Source organism: Macaca nemestrina, chromosome 4, assembly GCF_043159975.1.
Source record: "Macaca nemestrina isolate mMacNem1 chromosome 4, mMacNem.hap1, whole genome shotgun sequence".
In the NCBI taxonomy this organism is placed as follows: Eukaryota; Metazoa; Chordata; class Mammalia; order Primates; family Cercopithecidae; genus Macaca; species Macaca nemestrina.
In genome coordinates, this window is record NC_092128.1 from 56,884,820 (window position 1) to 56,898,598 (window position 13,779).

Sequence of the window (13,779 nt, forward strand, 5' to 3'; positions counted from 1 at the left end):
GGCGGTGACACTACTACAGTTCCCAGCCTGCCTCCAGCCAGCCCTCGCCCGCCCCCACTCCTGGACTCCACAGGCCGTGACTTGTAGGCCCAGTCCACGGCTGGCGGCGGTGCGGGACTCCTGAAAACTGCTTCTCTTCCCTAGTAGGCGGTGAGACCGCAAATTCCAGCAGAATCCTACTCTGATACACTACTGCTTGCCCCGCTCTGAGTCGCATTCCCTCCTTTGGAGGAACCAACTCTCCTCCCGACGCTACTCCGACCTCTGAGATCCCTGAACGGGGCCACGCCCCGGAAGTGGAGTCAGGTCTCCAGGCCGCCCGCTGAAGTGCCTTCCAGCCACTCCAAGCGGGCCTGGGGCCGGCAGGGCGGGCTTGGGGGCGTGGCCGGGAGGCGGGCGGGGATGGATCAGCAGGCGCCGCGCTTGGGGCGGAGCCGCAGCGCGAGGCCGCGCATCTGGGTGGCGGCGGGGACGCGCCCGTGGGGAGAGGCGGCTGCGGCTGCGGCTGCTGGCGGGGGGTGGGGGGGAGGAAGAACCGGGAAGGGGGGGCAGGGCGAGCGGAGAGCTAGCTGTGTTCCTGAGGCGGCGGCGGCGGCGGCGGCGGCGGCGGCGGCGTCTCCGACGGAGGAGGAGGGCGGGGAAGGAGGATGGAGCAAGCTGGGGGTTGGGGTTGGCGCTAGCCGCAGCGGCTCGCCTGGTACTGTGGGAGAGCGGCGGCTGCTCCTGGAAGTTGTGGTGTCGGGAGCCCAGCCGGTGCCGCCGCAGCCGCCGCCTAGGGCAGTGGGGAGGAGGAGGGAGCCGCGGGGCTTGGCGGGGGTCGGGAGGGAGGGACGTGCTGGGGAAACGAGCTGGGGAAGACGGAGCGGGCTCTGCGCCGGGCGGGCGGGCGGCGGGGGGGCCAGCGACCGCAGCCGGGGGGACGCGGGAGGATGGAGCAAGTGGAGATCCTGAGGAAATTCATCCAGAGGGTCCAGGCCATGAAGAGTCCTGACCACAATGGGGAGGACAACTTCGCTCGGGACTTCATGGTGAGTCTCTCCCCTCGCTGTCGCCTTGTCTCGCCGGCGCCGGAGCCCATCGCCGCCTCTCCCGGCCGGGCCGCCAGTGCTTTGTGTACCTCTGTGAGGAAAGGGGCGGAGGGGGCGCGCACCAGCCCGGTGGGCCGGGTGGTCTTGGAAGCCGGCGGGAATCGAGAGCGCCTCCCGCCGTGGCCTCCTTTCTTCTCCCATGTTCGCGACCCCCGCGCGGGCGCCCGGGGCGCGAAGGGAGCGGCCGCGCGGCCGAGCCTGCAGCCTGCACCGCGGCTCGCGACCACCTATTGTTTACCCGGCCGGGAGCCGGAGACTAGTGAGGTGCAGGCCGGGGGGTGCTCGCGTTTCCACATCTCCCCGCCCAGTCCGCTCCTCCCAGGAGGGTCGAGGCAGGGTATCTGGCTGTGACCGGGAGGAGTGCAGATCGTGGCTGACAGAGGAACGGGGGAATTGAGGTTGGCACTAACTCCTGGGATCCCTTTGCTTTAGCTGGTCTCAAAGCGGGCAAGGTAGGACTTCTGCCGTTTCTGGGGTCGCAATCATGATCTCCAACGCTTGGGAAAGGATTGTCCATAAGGAATCTCATGGGTTTACCTAATTTCCATTTACCCGCGTCCCGCTTCTCCTCTCCTGAGACCCAGGTTTAAGGTGATCTTGGGGTCCGGTTCAGGGGATAAGTGTGGGTGGGGGGATTATCCTGAAGGAAACCGACTTCGGACTCCCCAGGGGATATTGCCGAAGGCGAAGGGGATGTGACTATCACTTCCTATCCGGGGTGGGGGTGGGGAACTTGGGAACAATAGTCCTGGTGGGGCGGAGGCGTCGCTACGGGCCGAAGCCCTGAACTGGGAGATAACCTTCCCAGCGCCCCCCCCCCCGCCTCCGCCACCCCCCACTTTCCGCCCTCTGCTTGTGCAAGCAGGCTTGAGAGGAGGTGAAGGTTAAAAGTCTTGTTCATGAAACTGCTCTAGATACACTATTGCTCTAGCTCACTATGAGGGGGTCAGATCCGAAGGCGTGGGACCAGAAGTCGACTTCCTATGTTACCCACCCCCCCAACCCCCGCCCCTTTTATTTTTCTGCTGGACAATGTTCCCTCTAGGGTTGTTTCCCGGCTTAGGAGGCGGTGGTTGCGGCTGCTGCTCCTACGGATATTGCGCAAGACTGGGGCGTTGGAAACCCTGTAGGTCTGGGGAATGGAAAAGGAAGTGGGACTTTGGGAAGTGGTTGCTCCTTAGTCTTGGCGGGGGTTGGGAAGGGGAAATCAGCTAGGGAAAATTTTTATCCTGGGTAAGGTACACCTCCAAGAATAATCACTTAACTCTGAAACCTGATTATGAAAAGGATACACAGTTAATATCTGTAAAATGAATGGGCAGCAGACATTGGCTAGTTTTTATTTTTTATTTAAAAAGTACAGTAGTTTTTATGGTGGAGGTGATATGACTTAGTAGTGAATACTTTTTCACGTTTTAAAGAGACCTGTCCAGTAAAGCTTAGCGTTAATACACAATATTGACCTTACACAATATTATACTAGTATCGTTGAGCTTTGTGATTCCCGCCTCCCCAGACCAATAATTGAGGATGGAAGTAAAGTTTTCTCAGTATCTTTTGAAGATTGAAAATATAAGTTAAATAATCTAACTTATTCCTTATTAAAAATAAAAATATTGCTTATATTTAAACATTTGCTCTTGATATTTAGCCTATGTATTTTTGAAAAATTACTTTTTGATCTGAAAGGGTTAAGGAAAAGAGGGTATTTTCCTTTTTTACTATTGAACTTTAATTGTCTTAGTATCTTTTGAATGGTGTCATTTACAGCAACTGGATGCAGTCCCCTTTTTACTACTTTCTAGCGAAAGTAGAAGAAAATACTTTGAATATTTAAGGCGTTTAAAACTAGCTTTTTTTGTTTTTGTTTTTGAGCCGAGTCTTGCTCTGCGGTCTGTAGCCCAGGCTGGAGTGCAGTGGTGCAATCTCAGCTCACTGCAACCTCTGCCTCCCAGAGTCAAACGATTCTCCTGCCTCAGCCTCCCAAGTAGCTGGGACTACAGGCGCAAGCTACCACGCCCAGCTAATTTTTGTATTTTTAGTAGAGATGGGGTTTTGCCATATTTGCAGGCTGGTCTCAAACTCCTCATCTCAAGTGATCCACCTGCCTTGGCCTCCCAAAGTGCTGGGATTACAGGCGTGAGCCACTGTGCCGGGCCTAAAACTAGTTTTTTACCATCTTATTTTGGTTATGGAAGAAGAGATGGTGTGGTCCCTGGTCATTTCTTGTTTGCATGCTAGTCACCTTGTTATCCCTAGGCATATACCGACAGGGAGGAGCATTGTTTGGTGATGCGGGCCATCAGGACAGGTGCCCAGCCTCTGAACTCCTGTATTGGAGAAGTAGCCTTAGGGTTCATGCTTTGGGGATGAGTCAGGGATTCCTATTGGAGAGTTCATTTCTTTCTTTCTTTCTTTCTTTCTTTCTTTCTTTCTTTCTTTCTCTCTCTCTCTCTCTCTCTCTCTCTCTTTTCTTTCTTTCTTTTCTCCCCCCTCTCTCTCTCTCTCTCTTTCTTTCTTTCTTTCCTTCTTTCTCAGATGGAGTCTCGCTCTGTCGCCCAGGTTGGAGTGCAGTGGTGCAATCTCCGCTCACTGCAACCTCCACCTCCCAGGTTCAAGCGATTCTCCTGCCTCAGCCTCCTGAGTAGCTGAGATTACAGGCGCATGCCACCACGCCTGGCTAATTTTTGTATTTTTAGTAGAGATGGGGTTTCATGGTATTGGCCAGACTGGTCTTGAACTTTGATCTGACTGACTTTGTGATCTGCTGCCTCAGTCTCCCAAAGTGCTAGAATTACAGGCATGCGCCACCGAGAGTTCATTTCTCAAAGACTGAATGAGTTTCCTTTTTCTTCCATGATACCTAGGTATAGCTAGGTGATCCTACACTGGAGATTGGATGACTAAGGCTATTCTTTTATAGGGCTTGGTTTTTTTTTTTTTTATTTCCTGACTTGATAAGCAATAGCTGTAATTAAGGCAGCTGGTAGTTGGTGTTGCTTTTTCCCCTGACTGGAAGGCTGGAGAGGAACTATGTTCCCCTGGCATGGAAAGAGAAAAAAAAGATTAGCTTATAGATTCTAACTATTATTCTTAAATTCTGATGTTGATTAAAAATGCATTTTAAAATCTTAACATTTTATGACTGAGCCTTAGAGTTAATGTGGCTGATATAACTCTGTTCCATTATAAAATAATGTTTATTCCAAATTTGGAAATTAATGGAATAATAATAATGCTTTACACTTAGACCACAGTTCAAATGAATACTCCACTTGCCTGACTCTGGTGACAATGCTCTTTTTGCTCTATCCAGCCGTCCTATAGTCCTATCATTTAAAGGCTACGTCTGTTAATATTTTGTTTTGTTTTGTTTTGTTGTTTTGTTCTGTTTTTGAGATGGGGTCTCACTCTGTCACCCAGGCTGAAGTGTATGGTTGCGATCCTGGCTCACTGCAGCATCAGCCTCCGTGGGATCCCACCTCAACCTCCAGAGTAGCTGGGACTACAGGCCCGCCCCACCAAGCCCTGCTGATTTTTGTATTTTTTGTAGAGACAGGGTTTCCTCATGTTGCCCAGGCTGGTTTCTAATTCCTGCCTCAGCCTCAAAGTGCTGGGGTTACAGATGTGAGCCACCATAGCTGGCCTACTACTTGGTGACTATTTTATATCTTAATTCCATTTCTTTGTGGTTGAGTATTTAGGTCATTCTACTTTCTGCTGTTACATATAATAATTTTGTGATTAAAATTTTTGCAAAACTTTTACATTTTTCACTGTTGCATAAGATAGCTTCCCGGGACTACTAGGCAGAAGTATATAAACATTTAATACATGTTCATAAACTTGAAAAAGTTTTGTCAGTTTATACAACTGTCAGTAATGTATGAGTGTTCATATTATAATTTTCTTGATCTTTATTTGATGGTTGAAAACTGGTATCTTGTTTTAACTTGAATTTCTTGATTACTATTGAGGATAGAAATTTTCCACCTGTCATTAACTATTCTCTGAGTGTCTATTACTGGCCTTGGTTGTGCCCCATACTGTTAAAGAGGAGACAACTAAGGTACCCAGACTGTATAGAACTTTGTTTCCTAGATGGTTATTTGCATGTTGAAAACATGCTAATTTTGCTAATAAATTAGCAAATAGCTAATTTGTGGCTGATCAGAATTTGATCTCAATTATCTCTACTTTTAGTATTTACAAACTGAGAGATAAATGTATAAAGTAGAGTGGTGCACATGTTTCACAGACCTAGGTTTTACTCCACACAGACTCCCTCTGATGACTGGGGGTTGGGGAGGTGGTCCTGGACCATACTTTGAGAACCAGTGAGCTAATACATGGTAAATGATAAAGGTGATGCTGGGAAAGTTAGAGGTCTTTTTGTGAAGGATCTTATGTCTATGCTATACTTAGATTTTATTCTACAGACCGATAATAGCAATTCTGGACAGTCTGCATTGTAACTCCTAGAGTCATGGAGAAAGTAGGGAGGTGTTAAGAAAATAGACATGCTGGCCCACTCCAGCGTCATTCCCCCACCCTCGCCTTCTCCAGCCTGCTCCTTGAGTTGTACTCTGAACCTTCACTTACTCAGATAGGTTCTGGTAGAAAAGGTGAGAATCATTAGTCTGGGCTTCTGGAGCACTGCTGAGTCGTTTAAGAAAGGTAAACAATCATTTGTGTTTTACAAAGTTGAGTCTGATGGCAGTATGAAGAGTGGCATTTTGGAAGCTGTTGAAATAGAAGAAGTGAGATGTGAGGGCCTAAAGTGAACTGAGATGGGGAAATAGAGTATATAACACATCTGATAAGAATTAAGAAAGGAGTCTCAATGATTCATTAGATGGGGGTAGTAAAGAAGAAAAGAGTATAGTATTATGACTTGCAAAATGTCTAGCTTGGTATCTGTCACCCAAGGTAGAGAATACCATTTGGTAGAATAAGGAGTGAGGGAGGAGAAACAAGTAGAGGAGACCAAACAACATTGCAGGAGGAAGTTTCAGGGGAGAAGAGGATACATTTAATTTTCAACATGTGAAAACTGCGCGTTGCCTCTGAGACATCCAGTAAAAATGTAGAGCTTAAGATTTCTGACAGGATGGAGTTAAAGATGTAGGCATCATCATATAAGCATGTAGGAGATAGTTGACATCATGGGAGTGAATGAGCTTATTCCAGCAAACTTATAGAGTGACCAGCTTTAGGTTGAAGAACATCAGTCTTAACAGAACAGCCAAAAGAAGGATATAGTAGTGATTGTTCCTGAGAAGGAGTGTTCAAGAAGGAGGGAGGAGAACCAGAGATGTCAGAAAAGCCAGGGAGAGTTTCAAGAAAGGAGTTATTACCAGAGTCAAATAATGCTGGGAGGACCGGTAAGGTGAGGTTGAGAAAGTACCCATTCCATTTGGCACGTAGGAGTGCTTTGGTGACTAGAAAAAGCAGTTTGGGTTGGGGTATGGGAAGAAGCCAGATTGTAGGGTAAAGGGTGGGTTTAGCGTCTTTCCATTTTTTTTTTTTTAACATTTTGAAAGTAGAGAGTAGGAGCTAGAGGAAGACTGGTTGAAGGAGAGTGTGCCCCTCCCACTGCCTTTTTTTTTTTTAAGAGAGAACTAGAGAATATTTTTCATATTATTTCTTGTCTATGTGTATATCCTCTTTTGCCTGGAAAGATATTATGTTGCAGTCTTGATAAACATAAAAATTTTCATCATTTGTTTATTCAGTGTTGTGGCTTGCAGGTTTAAAAAAATTAATAATAGCTTTATTGAGATATAAGTACCTACCATAAGATTTACTCATTTAAGGCCGGGCGCGGTGGCTCAAGCCTGTAATCCCAGCACTTTGGGAGGCCGAGACGGGCGGATCACGAGGTCAGGAGATCGAGACCATCCTGGCTAACACAATGAAACCCCGTCTCCACTAAAAATACAAAAAAATTAGCCGGGCGTGGTGGCGGCGCCTGTAGTCCCAGCTACTCGGGGGGCTGAGGCAGGAGAATGGCGGGAACCCGGGAGGCGGAGCTTGCAGTGAGCCGAGATCGCGCCACTGCACTCCAGCCTGGGCGACAGAGCGAGACTCCGCCTCAAAAAAAAAAAAAAAAAAAAGATTTACTCATTTAAAGTGTATGATTCACTAGTTTTTTATTACATTGATGAAATTATGCAACAGTCACCACAATCAATTTTAGGACATTTTCTTCGCTTTCTGTACCCATTAGCAGTCACTCCCTGCTTTCCCACAAGCCCCAAGCAACCACAAATCTACCTTCTGTTTCCATAGATTTAAGTATTCTGGACATTTTATATAAATGGAATCATACAATATGTGGTGTTTTGTGACAGACTCCACCTAACATTATTTCAGGTTTCATCCACGTTATAGTATTGATCAGTAGTGCTTTTGGCCTTTTTATGGCTGAATAATATTCTATTATATAGATACCACATTTTGTTTATCCATTCATCATGTTGATGGGTATTTGAATTCTTTCCACTTTTTGACTAATGTGAATAATGCTACTGTGAACATTTGTGTACAAGTTTCTGTGTGGACACATTTTCAGTTCTCTTGGGTATATATCTAAGTGTGGAATTGCTCAGTCACGTGATAACACTATGTTTAACATTTTGAGGAACTGCCAGACTGTTATCCAAAGCTGCTGCACATTTTACATAAGGAGTACACGAGGGTTCCAGTTTCTCTACATCTTCACCGATATTGTTGCTGTCTTTCTGATTATAGGCATCCTACTGAGTGTGAACTGGTATCTTCTTGTGGTTAGCTTGTAAGATTTTGTATGTCGTAATTTGTCTTTAAAAACTAGAGTGTAATATTTTCCAGTCCTTGCATTTGAGCTAATCTTAGTGCTTACCCAGTGCCACTGGTTTAGTAATATGGTTTTCTTTTCCATCCTTCGATGAGTATTCATCTAAACATATTTATATCTTAACTAACTTCAGAAGTGGAAGTGAACTTTTAAGTAACTCTCCAGACATGGTTCACTGAGACAGTAAACTAAAAATTTAAGCGTTCTCAAGAATGTTTTACTGTATTTACTTTCAAAATATATTAACTTTTTTCCATCAATATTTGACATTTAACTTGGAAAAAGGATTTTTAAAGGATGAAATTGAAAGTAAGACATTAACATTTGGATGGATGTAGGTTTTTTGTTCATATGTTAAATACTTCTGTGTTTCTATAGCACTCAGTTTGTTAGATTCGTAAACATTTACATTTCTGTCTTCCCCAGACTGAAAACCTCCCAGGCTAGAGAATGGGACTTAATTATCGCCGTATCCCCATTGCTTAATATAGTGCTTGGCATTTAATAGGCACTAATGTCCATTGCGTGTGCAGACATTGTAGACAAGCTTAATGCTGTAAGACGGATTTATTCTTCAGGTGAATTCTTCAGTGGTCCAAAGGTTTGTCTTTTAGACGGCCATGAGAACTGCTTCTTCCCCTCCTACACAGATATATTTACGTAACTCTAGTTGTATTTTCAGTATCCACTGAAAAAGAAAATACAAGAGCTACATTGAATTCAGATATTTTAAATAAATATGATTTTATTAGCTGCAATTTCTTAAGGTAACTTCTGTACTTGTGCATCCTATACCCCATGGATAATACTTTGTTGATATTGTCTTAGAGTATTAATAAAATGTCTTCTTTTAAACTTTTGGCTTTGGACTTAATAAAATCAAGATATCATGTCATCAGTATCTCTTCAAAAATGGTGAATTTGTGGACATTTTGAGAGTGATTATAAGTGATATCTATTGTTCTCTACTTGCCTCTAGTTTCTTTCCTCATCCAGTTCATTCAATATATCATATTCACTTTCCTAAAATACCACTTTCAAGTGGCGGCATCTGTAGGCTAATGGAAACCATACTGGTTGTACAATCAAGAGATGTGGGCTGCACTGGAAGCATGGTTTAATTTTTATTATAAAAAATATAAGTTAAAAGACTCATTGTTCCCTTTTATGACCATTACAATTATTGGAAATTTTAAATGCATATTTTGAAAGTCAATTCAAAACATCTGATCCAAGTGCTGCTTCTACATCACCTGGAAGCTTCACCCAATTTTGTAACTTTGGTCCTAGTTGAGAATCACAGGTCTATAGGATAAAGTCTGTACTGCTTAGCCTGGCATTCCAGAACCTTCTTAACATAATGTCACATTACCTTTCCAGTGTTAAACTCCTATACTCTGTGGTATGTATCCTTTCTTCCCTTTGAAGTAAGCTATTCCTGGTCCTTGAGCATACCTACTAAATGAATGAAATCTTGCTGATCTGTGGTTGTACTGTTGAACATACTTTTTCCCTCAGAAAGCTTCCCTTTTATTTATTTATTTTATTTATATATTTTTTGAGATAAAGTCTTGCTCTGTTGCCAGGCTAGAGTGCAGTGGCACGATCTCAGCTCACTGCAACCTCCGCCTCCTGGGTTCAAGCAGTTCTCCTGCCTCAGTCTCCGTGTAGCTGGGATTACAGGCGCCTGCCACCACACCCAGCTAATTTTTGTTTTTTTAGTAGACATGGGGTTTCACCATGTTGGCCAGGATGGTCTCCCCTTTTATTTTATAAACCAGTACTTGGAAGATGAAAAAGCTAAAAATTTAAAATGACTTCACCATGTTCACCAAAAACTTGGAAGCAAAAATGTGATTAATTCTCACTTTCTAGAATAAAAATTTAGTACAGTTTATCTTAAAGCACCTTTTCAAATCCTTTGTAAAATTTGATCTTTAATGCCATAAGAAAAAAAGCCTTTCATTAGATTTGAGTTGAAAACTTGATAAGGTAAATCAGGTGATAATGCAATTTCTAAACCACTAGTCTTTTCCAAATATGAGTTGAACTCCTCTTCCAGCATTTTATATTTCGTGTAGTATTTAAGTTTTTTTAGATTCATGCAGTCAAACCTTGACAATTATCTCCTTCCTTCTGAAATCACACAAAAATCTTGTTTTCATTTATACAATATTGTAGGGTCTGTGGCTGGCGTATGGCAGATATAAGAAGCAAACAGTAGTTGCTTCCTAAAAGTTTTTTTTGGAGAAAGTGGAATGTGGACTGTATTAGTCCATTTTCACACTGCTATGAAGAACTGCCCGAGACTGGCAGTTCTTCATAGAATTTATAAAGGAAAGAGGTTTAATTGACTCACAGTTGAGCTTGGCTGGGGAGGCCTAAGGAAACTTACAATTCTGGTGGAAGGCGAAGGGGAAGCAAGGCACCTTCTTCACAAGATGACAGGAAGGAGAATGAACGTCGGAGGAACTACCAAACATTTATAAAACCATCAGATCTTGTGAGAACTCACTATCAGGAGAATAGTATGGGGGATTATAATTACACAGGAATTATAATTCACGATGACATTTGGTGAGTACACAAAGCCTAGTCATATTGTGGACCACGTTAATCTCAGAGGCTTTGAGAAGTGTGCTAATATCTACATTTCCTGTAATAACTTTTTTTATATCTAACCGGCATTTAAAAAGAGATTTTAACAACATTTGAGTGACTGCCCTGATAGGCTCTGAAGGAACGCAAAGATTTGTCTCTGTCATCCATCCATGGTCTCTATCATTTATCCATTCATACAGAAGGTATTTATGGAGATAACAGAGTGCCCACTATGCCCTAGGTACTGTGTTTTTGAATTGGCAGTTGAAAATATGGCAGTCATTCTCTTCAGGAAGTTTACTAACTGAAGAGACTTGTGAGAAGCAGCAGGACTTTTCCTGGGGGCAGTGGGTGGGCTTCAGGGGAATCTTTGAACCCTTTTAAATTATATGTAATACTTTTTGTGTGTAAGCCCATTTTAGGGGGAAGAAAGTTCATAGCTCTTAGTTTCTCAAGGGGTTTGGGTCCCAAAAGCCTTAGAACTTATAGACTAGTGGGAAGATAAGGAGATTGGGAGCTATACAGTTATTAATTTCTATCCTGGCCCTGCTGTGATTCTGAGCAGATTATCTAGAGAAGTTGGGGCTGTAATACATACCTGGAAAGAACAAGATAATATATGTAAAGTTTCTAACGTAGTACATAGAAGGTAGTTGAAGGAATTTGAGATGACATATTGCTCCAATGGAAGTATATTCGGAATTTAAACCAGAGAGACAGGAGAGCCTAAATCTGCCTGAATAGATCATGGACAATTTCCACAAAGATGCTACATTTGAGCTGGTTTTTGAAGGAAGAGTTTGTCAGGTGAACTAGGTGAATAAAAGGCAACAACACTTTCACAGACTTGGAGATAAACAGAGATAGAACTGTGAGTTTTAGATGGGAAGAACAGGGTCAGTGTGTCTAAAATAAGCAAATCTAATGTACCCAAATATAGGATTTCCAAAGGAATATCAGCTTAAATGCTATTTTGAAATTGGCCTGTGTTTCTGAGTGTTTTGATGAGGAGTGTTTTGATGTTCCATTATTATGGCATAGTTGTTTGCTCTTACAGTAGGACCTTTTAAAAATTGAGTCCTTGTCACATGGTAAATGTTCTTAAATCTAGTAATTTTACTTTATTTCAGGTATATAAAGTTGTACTCTCTCTGTTTACACAGTTCTTAGATGACTAGATTAGTGTTTTTCATTGGCATCTATCAGATATGTTAAAAGTGCCCTGTGGAAAGAAATTACATTTAAAAAGCCTTCAGGACTAAGGCAGCTTTTTTATAATGGTGGGTCTCTTGCTTAGTTTGGATTCCTCAGCAAATTGAGCTTTCCGTAAGATGACTCTGAAGAGGTTTTAAGACTATGCATCTGTGACCAGAACCAACGTGAGAAAGGAAAGGAGTTCTAGGTCACATGCAACAAAACCATGAAGAATAGCTTTTCTAGACACCTTCTTCCCCATTGTGTATGTTGGTTTTACTCCTGAAGTCATAAACTCTTTAGTGTTATAAGGAATATAAAAACTGTTTAGAAATTAAGGAGCTTATTACAGGTCTTGCCATAGAAAGGTGGCAGAACTGGGTTAGACCCAAGTTAGGAAAGCAGATGCTTTTTCTATGATATGATGCTGCTTAGGCCAACATTTTCCGTCTTACGGAAGAAGTCAATAAAGCCCCGCCCCCTGCCCCCCAAAGTAGAGCATAAATATCCTCAAAATTACCAAAAAAGTTTTCTGTCAGTATAGATATTTGGTTGCAGCCTACTCTCAAAGTAGCTTAAGTGAAGAAAGAATTCGTTGAAATGGAATACTGTCCTTGAGCAGGTTGAAGCATCAGAACCAAGAAATAGAGAGCCTGGGTGACTCCTCTCTCCATGCCAGCCGCTGTGTCTTTCTATGGTTTTCTAGTTTCCATGTCTCTGGGGCTGCTTGGATACTTCTCTTTGCTTCTCTGTACACTTGCTTTACTCTTCTCTTACCTCTCTCTGCATTTTGACTTTCACTGTTTTGGCCTGCATGTGCTGAATAAAGGCATCCCTTATGGTAATCTAACCTGTCTCATTCACTTTTATCTCAGATTATGGGAAGAGCTCAGAATGACTAGAATTGCTACATCTTGTTTTCAATTTCCTGAAGAAAATAACCAACTCGCCAGTGAGATGGGTGTTGTATAAGGTGGTGAGCTTATTCATATGTGTATGAAAGGAAGGAACTTTTTTTAGAGAAAGGAAGGGATGGCTTAATAACTAGGCAGGCAGCCCAAAGAGTGTCTAGTAGAGAATCCCTGAAGCAAAATTGAAAAAAAAAATTACTATTTTAAGGTTTCAGCTCCATATGAACTCCACCCACCTTCTTTCAGAGAAGGAAAAAGAAGCACAAAGAGTCCTTGTGACTTGAGAGAACCATTTGTTGGCTCTGGCAGAGCATTATTTCACATTTACAGTTAGACATTAAACATCAGGCAAAATTTTAAGGTTTCTGTGTAGCAAACTAAAATTAAGATTATCTATAAGCTGCTTATTTATGGTACCTAATATTTAAATTATAATTTTCCAATATTAAAATATGGAACCTTCTTGCAAGGAAATCCTGTTTTAAAGTTTGGGGTTTTGTTTTTTTGTTTTTGTGTGTGTTTTTTTGTTTTGTGTTTTAAGAGATAGGGTCCTGCTTTATCGCACAGACTGGTGTGCAGTGGTGTAATCATAGCTCACTGCAGCCCTGACTTCCTGGACTCAAGTGATCCACTCGCCTCCCTCCTGAGTCGCTAGGACTACAGGCCTATGCCACCATGCCCTACTAATTTTTTTACTTTTTTGTAGAGATGAGGTCTTACTATGTTGCCTCAGCTGGTCTCAGACTCCTGGCCTAAAGTGATCCTTCCATCTTGGCTCCCAAAGTGCTGGGATTATAGGTGTGAGCCACTGCGCCTGGCCCTAAAGATCATTTTTATCAAAGTAGTCACTATGATTTACTCCGTGATCATATGTCAGAAATATATCACTATCTGAAAAACTTAACATATTTTCTTCATAGTAGATTTTGCATTATTAAAATTAACCTAACTATAGTTCTTTTAGTTCATGAATCATCTAAAATTTATGTGTTACTATATTCATTGTGTTTGCCTGTCTATTAGCGTGTCTGTCTTTGCGCCTGTGTGTCTGCCTGCCTGCCTGCCTTTGTGCCTCCCTTTGAAATTCTATTTGCCTAGTCACCTTTCTCTACCTACTCTGTCAGTTGGTTGTCTGTGCCCAAGATTT

At 43.0% G+C, this 13,779-nt stretch overlaps 1 protein-coding gene across 3 annotated transcripts in view; it reads left to right on the forward strand.

The window, feature by feature from the left end:
• The first annotated feature begins 674 nt into the window (after positions 1–674).
• LOC105475366 (protein tyrosine phosphatase non-receptor type 12) overlaps positions 675–13,779 on the forward strand; it is a 105,519-nt gene continuing 92,414 nt past the window's right edge. The window contains exon 1 of one of the 3 annotated variants that reach the window (XM_011730556.3): positions 675–1,028. In XM_011730556.3, coding sequence (XP_011728858.2) covers positions 930–1,028 — 99 coding nt within the window. In that variant the 5' untranslated portion in view covers positions 675–929. Of the gene's footprint in view, positions 1,029–1,423; positions 1,541–13,779 lie in introns of those variants that run through there. The other 2 variants (XM_011730557.3, XM_011730558.3) reach the window with 2 other exon arrangements.